Below are 26,262 nucleotides of genomic sequence, written 5' to 3' on the forward strand. Positions count from 1 at the left end.
AAGGAGTTGAGGAGTGAAGCAAGTTTGGATTTGGTGTGTTTATCCAGGAATGGGGTTACTGGAAGAATACATACTGTTTGTGGAAGTAAGCCTAGATTTTAAGTTGTGTTATTCACATTGTTACCTTTTCAAATTATTCACTGTTACCTTTACACATCCAGACGATTTGACAAATTAAACTCAAGAGCTCTTCAAATTTTCTACTTCTGTATATTAGTGATAATAATGGAGGCCTGGCCTTACTCTTGACAGAGCTACGGGCCTTCACCAAAAGTCAAGAAACGTTTCGAGACGAGAACCAATCCTGGAGACAGATCGCCACTCAATTGCAGGATACTCGACTGAGTGTGGCAGAAATTAACAATTTGTTCAGGATGCCGAATAAGCCTCACCTACTCTTCGCGAAAGGTACCATCGGATCCCTAACGTCCACCAACTACCACTGGCAGACCGATCCCACTGGCTTAAGATCCTTCCGATGGATGTCACACACATTGAAGTCCCTACATTCAAAACAACAGGGTGGTAGTTTATAGTTGGGACTCGAGATTTAAACCCAGGCGAGATGGGTTGAAGATGAGTGTGCATACCTCCAAGCTATACTGCCAGCCCCTATATGTTAATACTGACAAAAATATATGATTTCCCCTTCTTGTGAAAACTTGTTCACATACAAGCTCAACAAGAGATTTTGCAATTTCAAAATTCCACCTCTGATGAGATTCTGAGGCTGCAAAGAGTTAAAATTATAAATAAGGTAAGAGTGGACAATAGTTTTGATACCTGTGTTGCACCGTCTTTGGCTCGGCCACCTCTTCCTTCTACAAATTGATCTCGTCGCAACAGTTCAAGGCCCTCACCCAAGTTTGACTGGCCACCCTTCGGCTTGAAATTCTGGAGGGCATCAGTAATTTCTGCATTCGATCGATACGTGTTCAGGTAGAACTCAGAGCGAGGCTGCCCACCGTACTGCACCATCCCCACTTGGGTTTTGTCCTGTCCAACATCGAGAACTCCAACGATTGTCTCCACGATGTGCTTCATCAAGTCAAAGTCTGACAGCGCAATGTCATGTGACCCATCCAACAAAAACACCAGATCAACAGCTGAAAAGACAAAAAAGGACATTATATGGCCTAATATCTCATTAGAAGACCACTCATTTTGCATTTTTAGATGCATGGGGCTGCTGAAGCAGTTTCCTAGGCTAGTGGGCACAATCCTGGATGGGTCACCACTCCGGCGCAGGCTACTCAAATGGTTAATTCTTCCCAGTAAGCTGGTACTCATTTTGCCCTCCCAGACAAGGGGCTCATTCTCTAGACCCTAAGATCTTAAGCCAGCCATCTTAACAGTCAAGCCAACACCAGGCTGGATTTCTCATACTTTCTCCACCACTTCAATTATTCCGACGCAATATAAACATTCCGAGGAGCACTCGTTCATCATTTTATTTTTGCATTGACTGAAGGCCTATGTTAAAATGGTGAATGTTGTTGCAAATAGTCAGCTCATCTCCACCATAATCACATTAAGCCAAGACCCAAACCCGCTACCAGGATGACATTTGAGTAGCACGAGGCATGCCTACCCGTCGCTTCGTTTAATGAAAAGACACCTTGCTGTACTTCACAAACATATTGCATGTCTATGTATGAGTGTTAATGAAGATGTAAAATGAAGATAAAAATGATCTTTTTATCAAATAATTGTTGTTGCCATGGCTGTGATTGTTGTTGTTTGTCTTTTCCTTCTGTGTATAGTACTTTTAAATGTTTTTCTATTGCTTCTAGAAGTATTACTATGTATAATTTTGTATGCTCCTCCTGTGTTCTACTAAAGGTTTCCTGCTGTCATGGATAATGAAATGTTATTGTTGGAACAGCTGCATTAAGCTTGCATTCCCGCTTTTTCTTCTTCAGTCCCGGAGACATTCCTTTTTATCAGGTATCTTTTTTTTATTAAACTGACATTGTATTTGAAACAACAGGGAGCAGACAAATATTTTGTGAGGTGTTCTGCAGCTTTAGCTTGTGGTCCTCGTACTATTCCTACACCAATGTGATATCCGTTCTCCGCCTCTCCAGAGGGATCTCGAATGGGCTCACTGACAACGTTTGGTCACTCGTTCACATTAACTCTGCCTGACTGCAGTAAATAGCCAATAGCCCTCTGTTATGCTCCTCATAACTCTGCCAATAGCCCTCTGTAAATAGCCATAGCTCTCCTTCATTCTTCTGTCCCTTTGCACCTGCGATACCCAGTGATATTCCTCCGTATGGACCTCCCCTCCCAGCCCATGCCTGGCCTGGTGATTGGCCGCCCGATGTCCTGGGAGCGAATGTTTTCACCGCCCAAAATTGACGTCACCACCAATCGTATGCCACCTTCCTTAGCGCCAATAAATGACCATGTTCCAGCATGGTGGCTCTTCTGCTGGGCCGACATCACTCAATATTTACCTGGGTGAGCCCCGTGGGAGGTCTACCGGTCCATGCGCGAAGCGCTATAGAGTCATGCAGTCACTAACCCCCTATCACTGCCTGAACTTTCCTGATAGAAAGGTGCATGCAATTCACAACCTTAGCCCTACACTCGACTCTATCGGTAACAACACCGCACATATCAACAGGATGAGTTAGCCAAACATGTCCCTGTTTACAATTGAAAAAAGTCTATCCTACTAGAGCACACAGACCATGCCATATTAACAGTTCCAACTAAGACCCTACCCCACACACGTCACCTCTCCCCCCCCCCCCTCCCCAAACCCCCCTCGATGCCCCCATCGCATCCTCTCCCCCACGTTATAACAATACTGTATTATAATAATCTCATGAAAAAACCAAACACAATGTCGAACGACCTTCAAAATTATGTACGTTAAATTACCTTCAAAATTCAAATTAATTATTAAAATTCAATTACCATAAAATATCTCAACTCCCTTATCAGGATGGAAGTCGATGTAAGAGCAATTGAAATGACTAGAAAGAGCAACTATATACACAAAGAATTAAGTTAAGCACCCCCCCCGTTTTTTTACAATCTCGCACATTACAAGTTTGTTGTCGTCAAAACAGTGTAATATACCCATGATATTGCTATATTTTCTGGAGAAGTGATATTATGGTCACATAAAAACATAACAATCATGCCGTTTTCAATATTTTATTCTGAATAATTTAAGGTGAAATTTTTTGGGAATTTTAGGCATATTTTCACCTCAATTTAGGTATGGAGCTATAGGTCCATCACGGACAGTGTGGATGACGTTTATGTTTTCTAACGTACAGTCATTGTTCTGAGAAGACCTCTAGCGATCTTTGCGTCAATAACGTGTGTAGGACCCACGTGATCGGATCACTGACTCAACCCTACGTCTCATAGACCCTGTAAGCCGTCGTATGCGTTGCTGTGGCAGGTTGTTCCATTCCCGATGTAATGCACGTTCCAATTCATCCCGATTGGCTATTGGAGGGACCATCTTCGCAATTTGTCGTCCCAACATGTCCCAAACGTGCTCGAGGGGGTTCAGGTTCAGGACAGGATTAGGGGGTGCTTAACTTAATTCTTTGTGTAGGGGTGCTTAACTTAATTCTTTGTGTATATATAAAGAGCAACTAGAAAGAGCAATCAAAATTGAAGACCCTCACCAAGACTTGTTTTGTGCGATTTTATAGGACGTATATTATAGACGTAATGTAGTTGCATTCTAATTGTACCCTATTTACTTTATAGATGTACTTGAAGGAGCTGGGGCTCCCACGTCGATCGGAAGAATGGACGCGACAAAAAGCTGGAATTCATCCGAGTTGCTTTAATCAAACCAAACACTCAGGCACTCTGAAAAGCCCGTTTATCGGGCAGCAATATATATACATATTATCCCGGAGCGTTTGCCCAGGAAAGGCGAGAGGGGGCGTGGCCCAGCGTCCTGGCTGCGGCCTGGCAAGTTGAGGGTGAGCCTGCCCGGGCGTCCCGACCGAGGCCTGGCAAGTTGAGCGCGGGCCTGCCCGGGCGTCCTGGACGAGCCCGGCATGGTGATCGCTCCGCGTCCTTGATAGGTGCAAGGCGATTGTGAAAACCCAGCGGTAGCCACTACACACGTCCCCCCAGAATCGACTTGCACCGGCAGGGTCAATTTGAGGGGGGTCCTGATGACCGGCCGAAGCGACCCCTGGCGGGTCGTGGGAGGGGGTCCGGTGTGGTGGTGGGCGGTCGAGTGGGGGGCACCGTGGACGGGGGGCGGCCTCGCCGCGGCGGAAGGGCCACCCGTGGTGGGTGGTCGACGTCCACGTGCGCCGGCTTGAGGCGGTCCACCACAATCCGGTCCGACCTACCGCCGATGTCGATGACGAACGACTTGTCGTCCCGTCGCAGCACCCGGAAGGGCCCATCGTACGGCGGCCGGAGTGGCCCCCGATGTGCGTCGTGACGCACAAAAACATACTCCGCTGTGCGAAGTGCTGGGGGGACGTAGGACTGGGGGTCACCGTGGTGGGATGTTGGCACGGGGGCAAACCGTCGGGCGGCCTCCTGGAGGTCCGAGCGCTGGTGAGCTGCGGACCAGGGACTGGTAGCGTCGGGCACGAATTCGCCCGGGACGCGTAGCGCCTGGCCATAGACAAGCTCGGCGGTGGATGCCTGGAGGTCCTCCTTGGGGGCCGTGCGGAGGCCCAAAAGGACCCACGGCAGCCGGTCGGCCCAACCGCCGTCTTGAAGGCCGGCCATGAGCGCGGCCTTCATGGAGCGGTGGAATCGCTCGCACAACCCGTTTGCTTGGGGGTGGTAGGCCGTAGTACGGTGGAGCTTGACCCCCAGGTTGCGGGCGACCGTGCCCCACAGCTCGGAGGTGAACTGTGGTCCGCGGTCTGACGAGATGTCCGCCGGTGCGCCGAAGCGGGCGACCCAGGTGGCGATGAAAGCCTGCGCCACGTCGGCGGCGGTGGTGGTGGAGACGAGGGGAATGGCCTCCGACCACCTGGTGGTCCTGTCCACCATGGTGAGCAGGTGTGTGAACCCCCGTGACGGGGGGAGGGGGCCCACCAGATCCACGTTGACGTGGTCGAAACGTCGTTCGGGCACGGTGAAAGGTGCCAGCGGGGCCTGGGTGTGTCGGTGGACCTTGGCCCGTTGGCAGGCCGTGCAGGTGCTGGTCCAATCGCGGACGTCCCGACGAAGGCCGTGCCAGACGAATCGCGCCGACACCAGCTTCTGGGAAGCTTTCCGGCCCGGGTGGGAAAGGCCGTGGAGGGAGGCGAAGATGCGGCGTTGCCAGGTGACGGGCACGATGGGGCGAGGCTGGCCTTGGGAGACATCGCAGAGCAGGACAGTGTCCGCGAAGGGGATGTCGGCCAGGCGGAGGCCTGTGTCTGCCGCCCGGAGGGCTTGCACCGTGGTGTCGGTGGTTTGGTCCGCCGCCATAAGCGCAAAGTCCACGCCCAGGTGGACCGCGTTCGCGCTGGCCCGGGAAAGACAGTCGGCCACGGCGTTGTTTTTGCCGGCGACGTGCCGGATGTCCGTGGTAAACTCCGACACGGCGGAGAGGTGGCGCTGTTGGCGGGCCGACCACGGCTCCGTGACCTTGGCCATGGCGTAAACCAACGGCTTGTGGTCGACGAACGCCGTGAAATGTCGGCCCTCCAGGAGGTGGCGGAAATGGCGGACGGCCAGGTGTAGACCGAGGAGCTCCTGGTCAAACGTGCTGTATTTGAGCTCGTTCGGCCAGAGCTGCCGGCTGAAAAAAGCGAGTGGCTGCCAAACCCCGTTCACCCATTGCTCATGTACGGCGCCCACCGCATAGTCGGAGGCATCAGTGGTGAGGGCGATGGGAGCGTTGAGCACCGGGTGAGCAAGCAGTGTTGCGTCGGCGAGGGCCCGCTTTGAGCTTTGGAAGGCCGCATCCATTGCTGCGGACCAGGCGATGTCGTGCTTGGCCGGCTTGCCCCGGAGGGCTTCGTGGAGGGGCCGCATGAGTTGAGCAGCGCGGGGCACGAAGCGGTGATAAAAATTCACCATTCCCAGGAATTCCTGCAGGGCCTTTATGGTGCGGGGACGCGGGAACGTGGTGATGGCCTCGACCTTGGTTGGCAGCGGCACGGCCCCGTTCTTGGTGATGTGGTGGCCCAAAAAATCAACGGCCGTCGTGCCGAAGTGGCATTTGGCCGGGTTGACGATGAGGCCGTGCTCGCTGAGGTGCCCGAACAGTGTTCGGAGGTGGAGGAGGTGCTCGGCCCGGGACGTGCTGGCGACGAGGATGTCGTCCAGGTAAACGAAAAGGAACGGCAGGTCACGCAGCACGCCGTCCATCAAGCGCTGGAACGCCTGAGCCACGTTCTTGAGACCAAACGGCATCCGCAAGAATTCGAATAAGCCGAACGGCGTGATGACTGCCGTGTTAGGGACGTCGGCCGCCCTGACAGGTACCTGGTGATATCCCCGTATGAGATCAATTTTCGAAAAAATGACCCGTCCCGCCAGACGGGCGGAGAAGTCTTGGATATGCGGGATCGGGTACCTGTCGGGGGTGGTAGCGTCATTGAGACGGCGGTAGTCGCCACACGGGCGCCATCCACCCCCGGGCTTTGGCACGATGTGTAGTGGCGAGGCCCACGCACTATCGGAGCGCCGCACGATGCCGAGGTGCTCCAACGCGTCGAATTCGGCCTTCGCCACGGCGAGCTTGGCTGGGTCGAGGCGGCGGGCCCTGGCGTAGACCGGCGGGCCCGTGGTTGGTATGTGGTGCTCGATCCCATGCCGTACTGCGACGGCCAAAAACGTCGGCCGCGTGAGGGCCGGGAACTCCGTGAGCAGGCGAGCAAACTTGTTCGCCGCCGGGACGGCGCATGCCAGCTCGGTCGGCGCGGAGCTGCTCAATGTGCATACCAGGGAGCTGAAGGTTTCGGCGTTGATTAAACGATGCCGTTGGACGTCCACCAGCAGTCCGTGTGTGCAGAGGAAGTCGGCGCCTAGCAGAGCCATGGGCACGTTTGCGGTTACAAACGTCCAAGCAAAGCGTTGGCCGCCGAAGCAGAGGGTGACGTTGCGCGGGCCGAAGGTGCGGATGGTCGATCCGTTGGCCGCAACCAAGGAGGGGCCGCAAACCGCGGATTGCCTGTACTGGTCAGAGGCAGGTATGACGCTCAGTTGGGCGCCGGTGTCGCACAGGAAGCGCCGTCCGGACGCTTTATCCGTGATGAACAGTAAGTTGCCCGTGTGGCCGGCGCTCATGGCTAGTAATGAACGCCGGCCCGGCCGTTTCCCGGCCTGCCGAAGGTGCACGGGGGTCGGCATGTCCGGGCCTTCTGTCCGAACCTGGCATGATAGTAACACCACGCTTGGTCAGGTGGAGGCCCCGGTCGTCGTGCTGGAGGTGGTCGGCTTGGTGTAGTGGCCGCCAATTGCGTCGGCAGTTCGGTCGTCGACCGTGCCGGGTGCTCGGGCGCCATGGGTGTTGCGTCGGATGGCGGTGGGTCCCATGTCGCCACTGCGATGCGCTGTCCTGCGGCGGAGATCTTGTCGGCTTCTCTGGCAAGGGCCCGGGGATCTGTGATCGTCGTGCTTGCCAGGGCGAGGCGTACCGGGTTAGGCAGCTGACGGAGGAACAGCTCCCGGAACAGGAATGCCGGAGAGTGCTCGCCGAGCAGTGAAAGCATGTAGTCCATTCGCTCGGAAGGGCGCGTGTCGCCGAGCTCGGGCAGGTCGAGCAGGCGCCGTGCGCGTTCCGCCGATGGGAGGGCGAAAGCGTCGAGGAGAAGCTTCTTAATCGCGCCGTATTTGTCAGTGGCTGGCGGGCTCTCGAGGAGGCTCAGGGCGCGGGCCGCGGTGGCCGAACCGAGCGCTGCTACCACATGGTGGAAGCGGGTGTTGTCGGCCGTGATGCCTCGCAGGGCGAACAGGGAATCCGCCTGTGTGAACCAAACCGCCGCGTGAGCCTCCCAGAAGGTAGGCAGTTTAAGGGCGACTGCCGTGTCCATGTCGGTAGGTCACCAATGAAGGAGCTGGGGCTCCCACGTCGATCGGAAGAATGGACGCGACAAAAAGCTGGAATTCATCCGAGTTGCTTTAATCAAACCAAACACTCAGGCACTCTGAAAAGCCCGTTTATCGGGCAGCAATATATATACATATTATCCCGGAGCGTTTGCCCAGGAAAGGCGAGAGGGGGCGTGGCCCAGCGTCCTGGCTGCGGCCTGGCAAGTTGAGGGCGAGCCTGCCCGGGCATGCCCGGGCATGCCCGGGCGTCCCGACCGAGGCCTGGCAAGTTGAGCGCGGGCCTGCCCGGGCGTCCTGGACGAGCCCGGCATGGTGATCGCTCCGCGTCCTTGATAGGTGCAAGGCGATTGTGAAAACCCAGCGGTAGCCGCTACATACTCACATTATAATTGTACATACTTTAAAGAGGCAATTGCTTGAAAAAAAGATAACGTGTAAAAATTGTAGTCTACTGTTGGCACATTATGTGCAAACAAACAAACAAACAAACAAACATGTTGGACTCAAATGCAATATCCTCTCCTGTGGGGAGGGTAATGGCGCAAGTAAAATTATTGTGTAACATTTCAATAATGAGATAGAAATTTAAACATAATTTTGTTTGCGATCAATTAACATATATGGTTACTCACCAGAAGGCAACTGCACAGATTTTCGATCGGCCAAGGCAGTGGAGATATCATTGAGAATATTTACTGATGTTCCTTCCATACCACCATATCCCGAACCAAGGTACATCGACATTTTATTTTCTGGAGCACTTACAAATTCTTTCAACTCCACCTCGGTGATACTTCCAGCTCCTACAGCCAAAACAATCACTCCCTTATCCTGCAAAGCCTTTGATGCTCTCTTGGTGGCTTCCAGGTTATAAGGTGAGCTTCCTATTAAGATCAACACAACCTGTGGAGCACCTATGTCACTTCGACCTCCTTTCTCCTTCAACATTATGTTGTCCTGCACATGTTGCAGACCAGCAGCTAGGTCGGACCGACCACCAAGGTAGGCAATGCTCATAACGGCATTTACTGCAGAGTCCTGCGGGTAGTTAAAATAAACATCACATGAGACAGGAATCAAGCATTCCACTTTCTCACACCATTCCTCAACAAAAAAAACAAGAAAGATGTCATGCAGAGCACGATAATTGCAAAATCCACCCTCATCCCCCTCAAAAAAAGAAAAGTTTCCATGGAGACATCAAATTATCCATTTCCTTAAGATTAAAATTGACATCTTAATCATAGCGCGGATCAATCGGATAAAAATTGATCATTTTTCAGATGAAAATGGATGAATTTAGAAGTTTGACCTGGAGTTGACCTTTAACCATTTGACCTCAAAATAGTTGCTTCCCCAATTCAGTGATGGACGATGCAATTGCTCTATAATTTTTAGGTTCATCTGATCAAAATCAATGATTTTTAAGTCTGACCTTGATTTGACCTTTGACCTTTTGACCTCAAATAAATTGCTCCCCCAATTCAGTGATGGACTATGCAATTGCTGTATAATTTTTTGGTTAATCAAATCCAAATCAATGATTTTCTAAGTCTGACCTTTAGTTGACCTTTGACCTTTTGACCTAAAAATAATTGCTCCCCCAATTCAGTGATGCACTATGCAATTGCTCTATAATTTTCAAGGTTAATCGGATGAAAATTGAAAAAAATTCCGATGAAAATTGATGATTTTAGAAGTTTGACCCTGAGTTGACCTTTGACCTTTTGACCTCAAAAGTAGTTACTTTCCCAATCCAATGATGCACTATGCAATTGCCGTTTAATTTTCAAGACATTCGAATGAAAAATGACGATTTTAGAAATTTTATATCAAGATAACCTTTGATCCTGACCTCAAAATCAATGGGTTTCTCAGTTGAGGCTACCTCTACAATTTATTAAAGTTTCATGATGATCGCTTTAGAATTGTGACCTATAGGCAAGTGACAAACAAACAAGAAGACGCCATGCAAAGCATTATACTTGCAAAATCCACCCCTCCCCCCCAAAAAAGTTGTCATGGATACATCAAATTGTCCATTTCATTAGGATTTAAATTGACGATCTAATTCAAAGCTCGGTTCAATCAGATTTAAATAGATGATTTTTCAGATGAAAATTAATATTAGGAGTTACACCTTGAGTTAACCTTTGACCCTTAGTTGCCCTTTGACCTTTTGCCCTTAAATAGTTGGTTCCCCAAATGAGCGATACACTATGTAATTGCTGTTTCATTTGCAAGTTAAGATGAATATTGATGATTTTCGATGCTTGACCTTGAGTTGTCCTTTGACCTTTGAAAATAGTTTGTTTCCCAAATCAGCGATACACTATGTAATTGCTGTTTAACTTTCAAGTCAATTGGATGAAAATTGATGATTTTGGAAGTTTGACCCCGAGTTGACCTTTGACCTATTGACCTCAAAAATAGTTGGTTTACCAATTTAGTGACAATGTACAAATGCTGTTCAATTTTCAAGTCAATCGGAAGAAACATGGCGATTTTAGAAATTTGACCTCCAGATGACCTTTGACCTCAAAATCAATAGGCTTCTCAATTGTAACAACCTTGAATGGGCTTGGTGAAGTTACATGACAAACGGTTTAGAATTGTGACCTGTAGGCGAGTGACAAACAGACAAACAGACAGAATAACAAACGCAACCGACCAATATACTTGAAAAATCTTCGATTTTGCAAGTAATAAATGATCAATGAAGCAATACATTTCCATACATTTTTGTTATTTTGATTTTAGGATCTGCACCTTGCTTGAAAATGCATTCAGGTTGAACTCCGTTTGTGCTGTCGAGGCGTACTGGACCACAGCCACATTGGTCTGCTGCGGTTCAATGTCCAAGCCGGAAATGACTTGCGATGCTAACAGGCGAATCGATTCAAAATTACTTGGACCAACAGCACTGGAGCCATCCAGCAAAATAATGACATCAGGACCTGCCGCAGGATGCATGTGTTGCAGGATTGCAGAAGCCATGGGACTCATTTTGATCAGACAACATTTATGAAACAAAATGTCTTCCCAGACATGTCAAGGAACGAAAGTAACAAAACAAATTGACATTCATTATATTTAAGCAAAACTTTTATTATTAACCTCGCCAGAGGAGAGGGTATTGCATTTGAGTCCGTTTGTCTCTGTTCGAATGTCCGCACAGAATAAATATGATTTTCTCTGCAACCGTTGTCCAATTGACAGAAAATTTTCACCGAAGATGCACCTCAACCTGTATAATTTTAAAATGATAATTATGACGTCATACGTCACGTGGTATGGCCGCCATCTTGGAAAAACCGAAAAAATTTGCACCTCTATATCTCTGAAAGTGCTGCACAGAAAAAATTGAGACATGGCTCATTGTAAAGAACTCTCCATGGGGAATAAAATATTGTTACGGACACGACTTATTAGGATGTTATGATGGGCCGAGCGGAATGGCCGCCGTGTTCGCACAGTTTACCCGATTACACTCGAACGTTGGCCGAATCGCGCTATGCTAAATCAATGAAGGAAAGGACACAACGGCTGGGATTAAGGCAACGACACAAGGGGTACAGTTCTCAAGACCTCCGGAGGAGGATATAATATTGGTTATGCAGAACGGTTAGATTACACGGCAAGAGGTAAAGCACAGCAAGATGGGCACTTAGACACGGTCTTAGCTTATTCCCGACAGACCACAGACAAACGGGACAAGACTGACTTACACGGGGATTGATGGCAGGGGAGGGCAGGCAGTCGATAGCTCAAGGTGCACCTTGGCTCAGGGGCAGAATCGACCCGGTCCGGTCCAGAGAGGCGGGAGGTATTTCTCAGCGCTAGGAGGTGGCGTCCTTTCTTCTTCGTAGCTGAGGCGCATCTGACGTCACCTCCGTCTTCCTGCGCATGTCCCGCGGGGAGTGACACGCCCTCGGCTCGTTAGCTCCGCCCCAGATGGAATCGGTCCGCCGCTTCTTATTGGGTGCGGGGGGTTACCGAGCTCCGCCCTTGACGAGGAGCTGACAGTGATCCCCTGCGTGGTAACCCCGTCGGAGCACATGGTCAATGGCGGCTAACCAAGCCGGAGTGAGGACGCGCACTCCCCGCGCCGCCGCCGCGCCGCTGTTGTTGTTGTTGGTGTTGTTGTTCCATGAGGAAGAGATGCGGGGAGGTATTGGGAGGTCCTAAACTTACTAATGGTGCCATACAATCACATTCTGGTGCAACGAAGAGTCAGAATTAATGGAAACGAGTCCTTAACTGACATAGACTAAGAATAACGAGCAAGATGTCCGAAAGTTGTCTACGTGAGATGCGGTGGACCTGGGCACGACATTTAATGGGGGAAAAAGGGGAAGGTCGGGGCTACAGAGTGTTGTTTACAGACAATGGGACTAGGGAATGGGGGATTGGGGATAGTTGGGGAGTATTGGGGAAATAGGGGAATATTTACAAGCGGATATGGATGGAGGCCAAATCGCATATCCGCAACAATATGTTAATGATGATGTCACAGGTGCCTCCGTTATGACGTCAAAATTCGACAAGTACAAGACGTCATCCGATCAAGATGAAATTTTTTGAGCGTCACCTTGGGATAAATTGGTGGAGAAAAAATAATAATGATGTCATCGGTCACGTGGCCTGGCTACCATCTTGGAAAAACCGAAAACATTTGCACATCTATATCTCTGAAAGTGCTGAATAGAAAAAATTGAGACATGGCTCATTGTAAAGAGCTCTCTATGTGGAATAACATATGTTAATGATGATGTCATAGGTGCCTCCATGATGACGTCATAATTCGACAAGTACAAAACTTCATCCGATCAAGATGAAATTTCTTGAGCGTTATCTCGGGATAAATTGGTGGAGAAGAAAATAATGATGACGTTATCGGTCACGTGGTTCGGCCGCCATATTTGTTTTAACACAAAAGCCTTTAAAAAAAACTCTGAAAACACATCCTGCCGAGGGTCTGCAATCTCTGATTGCTCTTTGTTATTACCCTCGCCTGAGGAGAGGGTATTGCATTCGAGTCTGTCTGCCTGTCTGTTTGTTTGTTTGTTTGTTTCTTTGTCCGCACAGAATAAATATTATTTTCGCTGCAACCGTTGGTCGGATTGACAGGAAATTTTCACCATAGGTGCATCTCCACCTGTATAATTTTCTAATGATAATTATGACGTCATAGGTCACGTGGTACAGGCGCCATCTTGTAAAAATCGAAAAACTTTGCACCTCTATATCTCCCCTGTGAGCCTGTGAGCCCTGTGAGTCCGAAAGCACTGCATAGAAAAAATTGAGACATGGCTCATTGTAAAGAACTCTCCATGGGGAATAAAATAAGTTAATGATGATGTCATAGGTGCCTCTATTATGACGTCATAATTCGACAAGTACAAATCTTCCTCCGATCAAGGTGAAATTTCCTGAGCATCATCTGGGGATAAATTGGTGGAGAAAAAAAAGAACTAATGATGACGTCATTGGTCACGTGGTTCGGCCGCCATATTTGTTTTAACACAAAAGCCTTAAAAACCACTGAAAACACGTCCTGGTGAGGGTCTGCAATCTCTGATTGCTCTTTCTAGTTATCTATATTTTTGGCATTACTTATAAGTCCCCTACCGGTTTCCCCGGAGGGTCTGCAATCTAAGCTGTTTCACCGGAGGGGACTATATGTTTGCTCTTCGTCTGTCTGTCTGTCTGTCTGTCCATCCGTTTGTTTGTCCCACTTGTGGTTTTCCTGACTTTCCGCCAAGTAAGGACTTCACACACCGGAGGATGCACACTGCACAGTCAGTGACTGGATCTGGAGGCCAACTTTGAAATGTGGTTTGCCCAAGAAAGATCATCGATGACAGTTATATGAGAGTAGAAGAAGTCAGTAATTCAAGATTGCATTTGGCACTGAATGCCTTAGGCAATGAGTTTGGAGAGCAAAATGGGTGCTAAACTGTATCAAAAGCTCGAGATATGTCCAAGATAGGGCCTCCATATATTGTTGGAAGAGAAGAAGCACAATGTCCAAGGTAGAGTGACGTTCTCCGAATCAGATTTCATGATCTGAGATGAGATTGTTGGAGAAGTGGAAGGATTTTTATGTCATCTGTGATAATGGATTCCATGACCTTGGTGATGATTGGCGGCAAGTTGATAGATCCGTAGTTAAGGGGATCTGTTTTTGTATCTTGTTACCTCCAACACCGAAGATGGACGGAGGATATATATTCACCCCTATTTGTCTGTCTGTCTGAGTAGGATAACTCAAAACGTTATGGACGGATTCAGAAGAAACCCGTTTTTTTTTTTGTTGTTTTTTTTTTTTTTTTTTTGTATACAAGATCGAGGCTCGTGAAAGAGCGAACATTAATCACACAGAAAGACAAACAGACACAAAACAAATAACATCGGGAGCGGTAGACAAGATGGGGAGAGAGGGGGAAGGACACAAACACAACATTTGAGAGCAGGGACCGAGAGACATGGAGACATCGAGAGAACTGTGGGAGGGAGAGGGCTTTGGGGGGGAGGCATGGGAAGGGGGGGGGGGGGGTGGGAGAGGTATAAAACATATGGACACTGCCAAGACTTCCAGGAAAGAAGTTGGAATTTCAAACAAGGTGGATCTGGGGTGAATTAGTGGGGGTAGAAAAGATCAAGGTTTTGGATGGGGGAAGATAAGAGATGGTGGTGAACAGCTGTTTTGAAGACCTGGAGGGAGGAGTGTGATTGAAGTGAGTGTGGGAGTTTGTTCCAGAGGCGGGAGAAAAGAGGAATGAAAGAGTGAAGGTGAGCAGAGAGCCGAGATTTCGGCAGTTTAACCATCAGAGGGTGGCTGGCAGATCTTGTGCGACCTGTAGGAATATTTGGGGGACAGAGCACAGAGAGAGCTGGGGGAGCAAGGCCGGAGAGGAGTCGGTAGAAGACAGAAAGACCACCTACCTGCCTGCGGTGAGTGAGTGAAAAGCCCTCAGAGATAGCTTCATCGCGGGAGATTCCAATGATTCTGAAAGCTTTCGATTCAACAGCGTGAAGCCGAGCCAGGTGTGAGGCAGGAGCACCAGCCCATAGGGGAGAACAGTATTCCATTGAGCTGCGGATGAAAGCCTTGTATGTGGTGAGGAGCTCAGGTGTGCCTAGGAAGGACTTCGCACGACGGAGGATGCCCAGTCGGCGACTGGCTTTGGAGGCCAGCTTGGAAATGTGGTTTTCCCAAGAAAGATCATGGCAGATGGTGAGACCCAAAAGCTTGAGCGACAGAACTTCTTGGAGAGGATTGTTGAGAAAGTAGATGGGAGGGTTGTCCAGTCGATCTTTTCGGAGAGACATAGTAAGAGTGTGAGATTTGTCAGGATTGAAAGACATGTTCCACATGTTTGACCAGTCTGTGATTTTGTCCAGGTCTTCAGAGAGTGAGGAGGCTGCAGACTGCCGATCTGAGGGAAGAGGAATGGAGCGGCAGAGAGTGGAGTCATCAGCAAAGAGATACAGAGGATTTTCCAGAGAGTCGGAGAGATCATTGATAAAGACCAGAAGAAGCACAGGGCCCAGCACACTGCCTTGGGGAACTCCAGCCTGAACGGGAAGGGGAGATGAGAGAAATCCATTCAGGGCCACACGTTGACTACGACCAGAGAGGAAGTCCGCAAGCCATGCATGGAGATTTCCATGGATACCATAGGAGGAGAGTTTGGTGAGCAGAGCTGGGTGCCAGATCGTATCGAAGGCACGTGATATGTCAAGGGAGACAGCTCTGATTTCCTGTTTGGCATTGAGGACCTCCATCCATTGTTGAGACAGCAGAAGCAGCATGTCCAGAGTAGAGTGACCTGGTCTGAAACCAAATTGATGATCAGAGATCAAGCCATTGGAGAAGAGGAAAGATTTCATATCCGAAGCAATGATGGATTCCATGACTTTGCTGATAATTGGGAGCAGGCTGATTGGTCTGTAGTTGCAAGGATCTGTTTTTGCACCTTTTTTGTGTAAAGCGGTAATGTTTGCTGATTTCCAGGATGCTGGCAGATGACCTTGAGCAAAAGATAGGGTGAAAAGAACAGAGAGAGGGTGAGATAGAGCGGCAGAGCAGGATTTTAGGACCCGTGGGCTGATGCCATCTGGTCCAGTTGCAGAATCAGAGTCGAGGTTTGACAAAAACTCCTCCACCTTGTCAGGAGAGAAGGTCACAGAGTCCAGGAGCAGTTTGGTTCGACTGGGAAAGGTGGGAACAGAGAGAGATGGGTTTGGGACTAAGGATTTTGAGGCAAACACAGAGTTGAGGCATTCGGCTTTGTCACGTGCGATGTCAACTGTGTGGCCATTTGAGGTAAGGGAGGGGATGGAGGGGGAACAAACACCAGAAACGGATTTGACCAGACGCCACCAGGATTTGGAGGAAGGAGACAGGTTTGAGAGTTCATTCTTGAGTGAGGAGAGATAGTGCTTCCTGGCACTCCTGAGGGTAGACACACACTTGTTCCGAGCTTGGTGGAAGGAACTGAGATTTCCTTCAGTTGGATTAGCCTTCCAAGAGGCAAAGGCAAGTTGTTTCAGGGCAACTGCCTCACCACAAGATTCAGTGTACCATGGACGGGAGGAAGGGTAAGACAACTGAAGGCGAGATGGGATAAATCTGTGCATGAGAGAGATCAGTTTGCTTTGGAAGAATTCCCAGGAAGAATTGATGTCAGAGGCAGTGGAGATGGGAGACCAATCCAGACGAATGATGGCTGCTTGAAGACCGTCCCAGTCGGCCTGAGTGAAATGCCAGACTCGTCGACGTTGAGGAGGCTCTCTGAGAATGGCCAGAGAGATGTCCACTTTGACAAGCACATGATCAGAAGAACCGATTGGAGCAGAAGAAAAGCAGCAGACATTAGCAGGGAAGTTAGTCATAACCAAGTCTCGAAGAGAAGATACTCCATTGGCTGAGATCCGGGTCGGGAAATTGACAGATTGTGTCAATCCCAGTGAGTCACAGAAGTCCTTTGCTGAGGTGCCATGACTGGTGAGAGAGGAACCCACACCCAACCAGGTGGCATGATGACAATTGAAGTCACCACATATGAGGAAGAGAGAGTTGGGATGAGTGGATAGAAGTTGGTCCATGTTGTCGGACAGTGAAATGTAGATGGAGTCATCACTGTTTGGGGGACGGTACAGAACACATGTGAACAAAAGGTGGGAGCGGAGAGGAAGCCGTAGCCAGAGGTACTCCTGGGGGTGAAGAGGAGAGAGGGCAGTGCAAGGAGAGTGAGGAAGAGAGTTTTTGATAAAGATAGCCACCCCACCACCAGGCCGAGGCTCAGGTCTATCATACCGGAGGAGGGAGTAACCAGGAAGAGATATTAAGGAATCAGCGACATCTTGAAGGAGGAAAGTCTCTGTTAAGCAGATCAAGTCTGGATTGTCAGAAGCAACCTGTATGGAGAGATCAGTCAGGTTTGAGCGAAGGCCCCGGATGTTTGAGGTCCATACCGTTAATGAAGAGAGAGGGGGAGCATCGGGTACAGGACAGGGGAGGGGAGGAGTAGGGTAAGATGAAGGATGAGAGGGGGAGGTAGGGAGAGCAGTTGTTAGTGTGTCAGCGATTGCAGAAGAGTTCCAAGAAAGGGAAGGATGAGGAGGATGAAAGGTTTGAAGGTGAAGGGATGAGGCACAGTGAGGGGTTGTTTGAGGGGGGGGCAGAGGAAAGAAGAAGGTTGGGGGGGGGTGGAGGTATGAGATAGAAGGGAGACGAAGTGGAGAGGAGGCAGCTTTGAGGAGGAGGGGGGAGGAGGGAGATTTGGAGAGGAATGGTATGGGGGGAGATTTGAATGGGAGGGGTTGGGGGGGGAGTTTTGAAGGGGAGGAGTGAGGGGGGAGTTTAGGAGTGGAAGGGAAAGGGGGGAGTTCAGGAGTGGAGGGGCAGGGGGGGAGTTTAAGAGTGGCGGGGCAAGGGGGGAGTTTAGGAGTGTAGGTGCAAGGGGAGGGATTTGGATGGGAGGGGCAAGAGGGGAGTTTAGAAAGTGGATGATTAATGAAAGACGAACATTGAAAACAAATTGGGTTTGTTGTGATTTTCAAGTTAGCAATCCGGTTCAGAATGATGGAGGAGGGATGGAATGAATGTGAATTTAGACCATGTAGTGAGGGAGACGTATAAGATATTGAATTTCTTTTTTTTGAGGTGGAATGAGTTGGAGAGGAAATTGAGAAAAGCCTTTTAAATAGGAAGAAAAACAGCGTGTTGTAAAATACCACTGAGTAAAACACTGAAGGGGAAAGGTTATACATATTTAAGTAATATTTAAACAGAACCGTGAACAATCTTATGTGCACAAAAATACCAACGGGGGGAGAGCCGAGAGGGACCACCACGAGTCACGTGAAGGGCAAACGGTGGATGGCAAGGAGTTGTTGGAGGAGTTGATAGACTCCTCTTGTGTATACCTCTTGTTCTACTGGTCAAGAACAAGGTGATTAGATTTTCGTTAAGGTACGGATGCATATCCGGCCAGTGGGCTACAAAACGTAAACTGTTCAGCCTGGCAGAGGTATCCGCTCTACCGAGTGCCGCTATAGTTTATGTAATGCGGTGATGTTGGCTGATTTCAGAGAGGAAATGGAAGGGGTTTTATTTTTTTATTATTTTTTTGTATGCAAGATCGAGGCTCATGTAAGAGCTTAATTAATTAAGAGCAACATTAATGACAAAAAAAAACAAACGGACACATAAGACGAAATAAAGAGAGCGGGAGACAAGATGGGGAGAGAGGGGGAAGCACACAAGTACAACATTTGAGAGCAGGGACATCGGGAGATCTGTGGGAGGGAGAGAGCTTGGGGTTAGGAGGCATGGGAAGGGGGTGTGGGATGGGAGAGGTTAAAAAAAACACATGGACACTGCGAGGACTTCCAAGAAAGAAGTCGGTATTTCAGAAAAGTGGATCTGAGGTGAATTAACAAGGGTAGAAAAGATCAAGGTTTTGGATGGGGGAAGATAAGAGATGGTGGTGAACAGCTGTTTTAAAGACCTGGAGGGAGGAGTGGGATTGAAGAGAGTGTGGGAGCTTGTTCCAGAGGCGGGAGAAAAGAGGAATGAAAGAGTGAAGGTGAGCAGAGAGTCTTGATTTTGGCAGTTTCACCATAAGAGGGTTGCTGGCAGATCTTGTGCGACCTGTAGGAATATTTGGGGGACAGAATACAGACAGAGCTGGGGGAGCAAGGCCGGAGAGGAGACCACCGACTTCTGGTGACAACAAATTGCACACTCAAGATTCTCCGTTTGTGTTGTCTATGCGTTTATTTTCTATGCGTTTGTTGTCTATTTTCCTATGCGTTTCATAAATCACTTGTATTTCCAAGAACATGCATCCGCCTGGTCCCAAACCCGACGGTCATGATGAGGGGCTGTCAACATGACAACATTTACCACACCCGCACGAAGTGAAAAGTGGGGTTAAGCAATTGGGTCACTTTAGCTGGCTGTCTGTTGTTTATAGACGTCAGTCTGTGATCGAGGAACTACTTAATTTCATTGAATATGATATTTTGAATATTGTAGAACATGAATAAGATTATTGTAGAACAGATTGTAGAACAAATAGAACAAATTCAGAGGCAAAATTAGCAGAATATTGGCTCTGAATTTGGAAAATTGTACGTAATCTCATCCCGATCACACATGTGGAGAAAGGAGTAATGTAATTGTTTTCCTATGCCTGCCTGTGTGGCAGTCAAACCAAATTTAAAACCATTCCAAACAGGAAACTTACTGCTTTTAGGGATATCATAAACGACACAAACAGCAGACATGAAGAACAAATGTAACGTGTTCGATAGGGTGGTGTAAAAGACAGTAAATCTGAATAAAGACAGCACATTTGTATACAAAACCTAGGCCCATGGAAGTAGAAGGGCAACATACTGAAATTGGGGTAGTGAGATAACATGCAAAAACTAGAATGGCACTCCGTAGAGCGTATACCTCCACCAGGCAGAACAGTTTATGTTTTGTATCCCACTGATAGGCCGATCTGGTTTCGGACCTGAACCAAAATCTAATCGGCTTGTTCTTGTCACCAAACAAACTGGTCCACCAAGTTTAGTCATAACTAGTCCATAACTTTTTAAAATATCATGTTATATATCGCTTTTCGCCTTATCTCTCAATGGTGAAGAATCACGTAAAAATTAAATAACTCTTGTATCCGAATCCATATTCAGATCTTAACCAAAATCGAATCGATTAGTCCTAGTCACACTGATAACCTCTCTACCAAGTTTCGTCCAAATAAGTCCACATCTTTTTGAAATATCCTGCTATGTATCGTTTTTGGCCCGAACTCCCAATGGTGAAGAATCACTAAAAAAATTATACTAACCGGATCTGAATCCGGATCTTCACCAAAATCTAATCATTTCGTCCTTGTCACATACCCAACCTCTCCACCAAATTTCGTTTCAATCCACCCACAACTTTTTGAGATATCTTGTTCACAAACAGACAGACAGACAAACAAACAGGGGTGAAAACATAACCTCCATCCACCTTTGGTGGCAAAGGTAACAAACAATCGAGAAAAATAACAAGCTTCAAAAAGGAGAAACTGAGAGGCAAAGAAACAGTATCATACAAGGAAGAGGGTTTGGGAGGGGAGACAAGATAAGATATAAAATGAGGATGGAAATTAAAGATTGTCAGGAAGGAGTGGAAGACATGAGATTGCTATGTAGATTTGACTTAAAATTCTGGAGGGTTAAATCATCTCACTACAATTCACCAAATGTCCGTCCGTCCGTCCATTCCCAGGTACCGCAAAAACGGCTGAACCGATCGGAACGAAATTTTGGGTGGGTTATCCTGGGACCCCCTGGAGTAAAATAGGACATATTGTTTTTTCCAATTTCAGCTTTGGTCTCCAGCATTTTCAGGTTTGGACTCCTGCCAAACGTTATTGTCCCGGGTACCGCAAAAACGGCTGCACCGATCGCAACGATACACCTCCATGCCCATGGGATTCCCACGGGTGACTCCACTAGTTTTTAAAATTAACAGACATGCTCCCTTTTTGTTTGATACCCCGAATTTGGAGGATAGAGAAAAGCGTCATCCCAAGTATGACATCACGAGCACCCAGAATGCCCTGGGAAGTCACGTCACTTTCCCCAAGGTGAGAAATTAATCGTGTTTGTCTGAAGTTAAGTCCGGTGTGTGTTGTCGCATATGTTTGTGCGTGTCTGCGTGACTTAGATCGTCTAAAAAAGAAAAAGTACAAAAACAATCATGGCGGCCTTTACTACAACACGATCAAAGAATGCCAGACGTACCTCCTTCGACAACCTGTATCTCAATGGGAACTCCAATAACTTGTCCCAATTTCCTTCCTATCTCTGGCAAAACGGTATAAAAGTTAGAGATGTCAGGAAGGTGGAACAGGTGGCTGGGAGTTGGCTGACTTGCAACAGAATCCAATTGATCAGCGGTGGCCTTTGCTGTTCCCAAAGCAAAGATTTTCACACCATCTCTGTGCAGTGCAGCTGCCTGGGACCGTGGGTCAAATTGGATTTCACTTGCGGCCAAAACAATTGCAATCTGTAAAACAAACACAGAGAAAGCATCATTATTTATTATTTACTAATAGTGCATTAAACTGAACAAACGTACATAATATTCATCAGTCGTATTAGAATCAAGTATATTGTAGGGTGAACCTTCACGTCCAGTAGTATGACCTTTTTTAACTGCTGAAAAGACCCACATACCCGAGTACAATCATCATGTTTCAACTCATTCCATCTAGCGGTTCAGGATTACATAAAAATCAAAAAACATATAAACAGTATGATATTTAGCGATAGGTTCAAAGGAATCCTTTTTTTTTTTTATATATACAGTACATATATATAAAAACAGCACATGGGATAAGGCTCGTAATCGAGCTGACACACACACACATACACACACGGACACACAGACATACTGACGAGACACATACAAGCCCCTGAGCTTGGGGGAAGTGCTGTCACTAACGTCACTTCCCAGGATACTCTGGGTACCAGCAACGTCATAACAATGGCGCCGCTTTTCTCACCGTACTTCCGCCTGAAGCGGTATTTCCTCCTCCCCATGGTTGACAACCGATGGGGATTGTCCGTGCTCTACCTTTTCAAGCAAGGAAGCAGCACGTACCATTTTAAAAGTATTTGGTATGACTTGAACCGGTCCAATCCATCTCCTTACTGGATGATCGTTGGCTTCCTACAGGAGCTCATCTGCCCTTTGCCAGGTGTTGTTTTTAGTCCTGCAGGGTGTCAAGGACAACCTCCCCATTATCTTTGCAGGTAGTCTTGTGTGGAGGCGGGGAGAGCGACACGAATTCGCTATGTAAATATGTATCGTGCTGCGCTGCTCCAGGTGGGAGAGGGTACTACAAGTCGAGCCCTCGAGTGCAGTATTTCTGTCCTCACATTTTCCAGTGTCAGTGAGGTGTTTTGAATTATGCAGCAAGAGGTATTTTGGCATTTTGAATTACACATTTCAATAAGGATAATAAAATAACCCCTGGTCGCCCCTATCGGAAGTGGGTGCTTCTATTAATTATCGATGGATGGAGGCCCTCAATGTCAGGCATGAGATCAGGACCATCTCTTGAGACATTTTTTGAGCTTTCAATATAGTCTGGCATCGCACCTTGCTCTCCAAACCCTCTGCTTATGGCATCCAAGGACAACTCCACTCTGGGTTTATGACTTCCTCTACTCTCGTAGCTAACGTGTGTCTCTCAACGTAATCCTTTCATCACAAGACTGGGCCCAATCCTATTCCTAATCTTCATCAATGACTCTCTCACAGGAAAATCCACTTTACCTATTTGCTGATGACTCTATCCTCTGCCGTGGCATCCCTTCAGACAGGCAGGCTGCAGCCTCTTCCCTCTCTTCAGACCTTGATATCGCAAGCTGATCAAACACTTGGAATATGTCATTCAATCCTGACAAATGTCACACTCTCACTATCTCTCACTGAAAGGATCTCTCCCCAATCTACTTTCTCAACAATCCTATTGAAGAAGCTCAATCACTCCAACTCCTATGTCTCACTATCAGCCATGATGTTTCTTGGACAAACCACATTTCAAAGTTTTGGCTTCCCAAGCCAGTAACTGAGGATCCTCTGTCGGAAAAGGTAAACGAGTCATAGCGTTGGATATATCATAACAAGGATCAAGGCCCTTACATCCAGGTCAACACATTGCGCACCCTTTCTAATATTTCCATTTACCATAGCTTTGATCTTTTCAATGATTACCACGTCATCAATCAAGTTAACAAGTCCCAGTTCAGCATCCAGACATCCTTACGGCACTTGTCCTGCAACCTATATTGTGGACATGCTGTCCTGCAAAGAGCCATGATAATGGAGCACATCTTATGCTGATCCATCGTCAGTTCATTACGTGTCATCCCATACTCGGTGCAAGAAGGCCAATGCGGAATACGATTCTGAATAGGGAGAGGTACTGTGGTGCTCATGTGGTGTTTCGTTAAAATCAATACTAATCAAGACAATATTACTCTTTGCTGAGGTCTGACTAGTTAATATGGGTAACTGGTTATATCCCCCCCCCCCCCCCCCTTTCCCAGACTGTGAATTAAGAACTAATTGGCAGTGTGAAGGCTCCATTTGAGCTGCAATATTGTAGATTGGCTGGAAGGTATCGGCTCCTGTTGTCGCCCACAGTTCTTCCAAGTCTTCCAGAAGAATGCCAGAATGGTACAAAGCCATGACGATGATATCTGTGTCATTAGCATGGATCACATTCTTCCTTCTGGACACTGGACAACACATGCGAGATGAACCTGGTGTCAGCCTCCTGTTGAGTTGATTCCAAACCAGCAACTGGAGTTATGGAACCCTTTTTGATTGGCAACGTTTAGGTTGCCTCTTCAACACCAGCAGCCAAGCACAGAAGAGTAGAACATACGTGAGGATGATGGCGCACCCACAACCCAAGGCTCAGAAAAGAGGTTCAGCAATTTGGCTTTGTTGGATCGGACTATGAAGAATCCCTTAAGATCAGGAGCTTGATACGACACGTTCACTTTGTCCTCTGGCTGGTCGTGATCTTGTCTTAATAATGGCAGCCATTTCGTCATTTTTACCCGGCAAATCAGATTTTTGTTTAGATTTATTGAGGCCCATTTATATATTGAGGTGCTCCGTCTCCTTCAGCGGATTTGTGTCCTCGAGAGCGAAGCTGGTGTGTGGGCTAGACCAGAGATAGGTGCCAGTGTTCTCAAAGGGAGGGCGTTCCTCGACACATTCCTTTGCGGGAATCTGAGTCGGCCCAACAATGCCTTGAGACAACATTGGAGTAAGTTTGATGGTCCAAATCATGCCTGAATACTCTGTGTAGAATATATGTAGTTTTGACTGCAATTGTTTCGTCGCTGATTAATTCCCCCAGAACTACATAATGGTTAATTAGCCCAGAACTACCAACTGGTTAATTCCATCAGAAAGAGGTTAGGTACATCTACAATATACCCAGTGGGTGGGGGTTGTGTTGCCATGGGGTACAATTAGCTTTAACGTGTCAGACTGGAATCTCACTTTTCCATAGAACTAGCAAAGACCAATACAAAAGACATGGGTGAGGATGGATATGATATGCAGTGGTAGGGTAAGGAAGAGGAGGAGGGGGAGGGGGGGCCTAGCTGGTGGTGTACAGGGTGTGATCGATTTGTAGGGCTGTGGTAATTAGAGGTATGAGGCATGGAGACCCATAGAGAGTTGGCATCGTCATCATGGTGGAGCAGGTCATTTAAAAAGGCAAAATTGCCTAAATAATTTCCTGAGCAATTTTCAACCTCAGCTATAGGGACTGTAAACATAAGATGTAATCAGAGAAAAGTGAGGAGTGTGATAATAAATAGAGGAAAAAAATTGAGGAAGACAAATTGGGAGAATAGAAAAAAGTTAGGGAAGAGGAAGAAGAAGATTAAGGAGAATATATGGAATGAACCAGGGGATGTTTGGTGATTTCAAACATGTAACCGTTTAAATTATGCCCTATGTTGACAGGCCTTACTTATTTGTTGACGGAACAATAAAAATACGTTCAATATTCAAAAAAGTTTTTAAAAAGGGTTCCATAAAACTATGGCCCGTTTCAAAAAGTTTAGTTTTGTGGAACGATATCAATCAGGTTTTTCTTTGAAAAATCACCATTAATAGATTAGTAGACTTCTACCATAGGCCATGGACTTATTACACATACCTTGTAATGTAAAGTTTGTAAATTTTACATCCAGAATTTAAATTCAATCTTGACGCCAGTTGCCATTACCTGGGTTGCACCTTGCTTTGCACGGCCTCCGGATTCTTCGACAAATTGCTTTTGCCTCAGCAGTTCAAGACCTTCTTGCAGATTTGATGGACCACCCAGAGGCTGGATATGCTGAAGGGCGACTTGAATGTCCCCTGCAGTTCCATAGGTGTTGAGATAAAACTCAGATCGGGCCTGCTGTCCATACTGTGCCAGGCCGATGCGAACAGAAATTGGGTGAACATGTATGACCTCCAAAAGCACCTCAACCATCTTCTTCATCAGTCGGAATTCAGCATGGCCTCCGTCTCCGTCCAGTAGAAACACCACATCAACCTCTGTGCAAGATAGAGCAAGTCCAAACATTCACATAATCACTTCCATCACTTATTTCCAAGGATACTCTGGATACCAGCAACGTCATAACAATGGCGCCGCTTTTCTCACCGTACTTCCGCTTGAAGTGGAATTTCCTCCTCCCCATGGTTGACAACCGATGGGGATTGTCCGTGCTCTACCTCTTCAAGCAAGGAAGCAGCACGTACCATCTTTAAAGTCTTTGGTATGACCTGAACCGGTCCAATCCGGATGGGTGTTTTTTAGGAGACACCATCTCCTTATTGGATGATCGTTGGCTTCCTACAGGAGCTCATCTGCCCGTTTCCAGGTGTTGTTTATTGTCCTGCAGGGTGTCAAGGCCACCCTCGCCACTATCTTTGCAGGTAGTCTTATGTGGAGGGGGGGGAGGGGGGGGCACAAATTCGCCATGTAAATATGTATCGTGTTGCGCTGCTCAGATCGGGCCTGCTGTCCTGGCATTTTTTTTTTTTTGTACACAAGATCGAGGCTCGTGAAAGAGCTAACATCAATCACAAAAAAGTCAAACCGACACATAAAACATATAATAAGGGGAGCGGTAGACAAGATGGGAAGAGAGGGGGAAGGA

At 47.7% G+C, this 26,262-nt stretch overlaps 1 protein-coding gene across 1 annotated transcript in view; it reads right to left on the reverse strand.

Annotated features, from left to right (window-relative positions):
* Positions 1-26,262, reverse strand: part of LOC137429452 (uncharacterized) — a 397,376-nt gene that overhangs the window by 305,790 nt on the left and 65,324 nt on the right. Inside the window, 5 exon segments of the mRNA XM_078781072.1 lie at positions 784-1,106; positions 8,631-9,036; positions 10,768-10,955; positions 21,316-21,580; positions 25,338-25,654. Coding sequence (XP_078637198.1) covers positions 784-1,106; positions 8,631-9,036; positions 10,768-10,955; positions 21,316-21,580; positions 25,338-25,654 — 1,499 coding nt within the window.

Source organism: Myxine glutinosa, chromosome 6 (genome assembly GCF_964187855.1).
Source record: "Myxine glutinosa chromosome 6, kmMyxGlut1.1, whole genome shotgun sequence".
NCBI classification, from domain to species: domain Eukaryota; kingdom Metazoa; phylum Chordata; class Myxini; order Myxiniformes; family Myxinidae; genus Myxine; species Myxine glutinosa.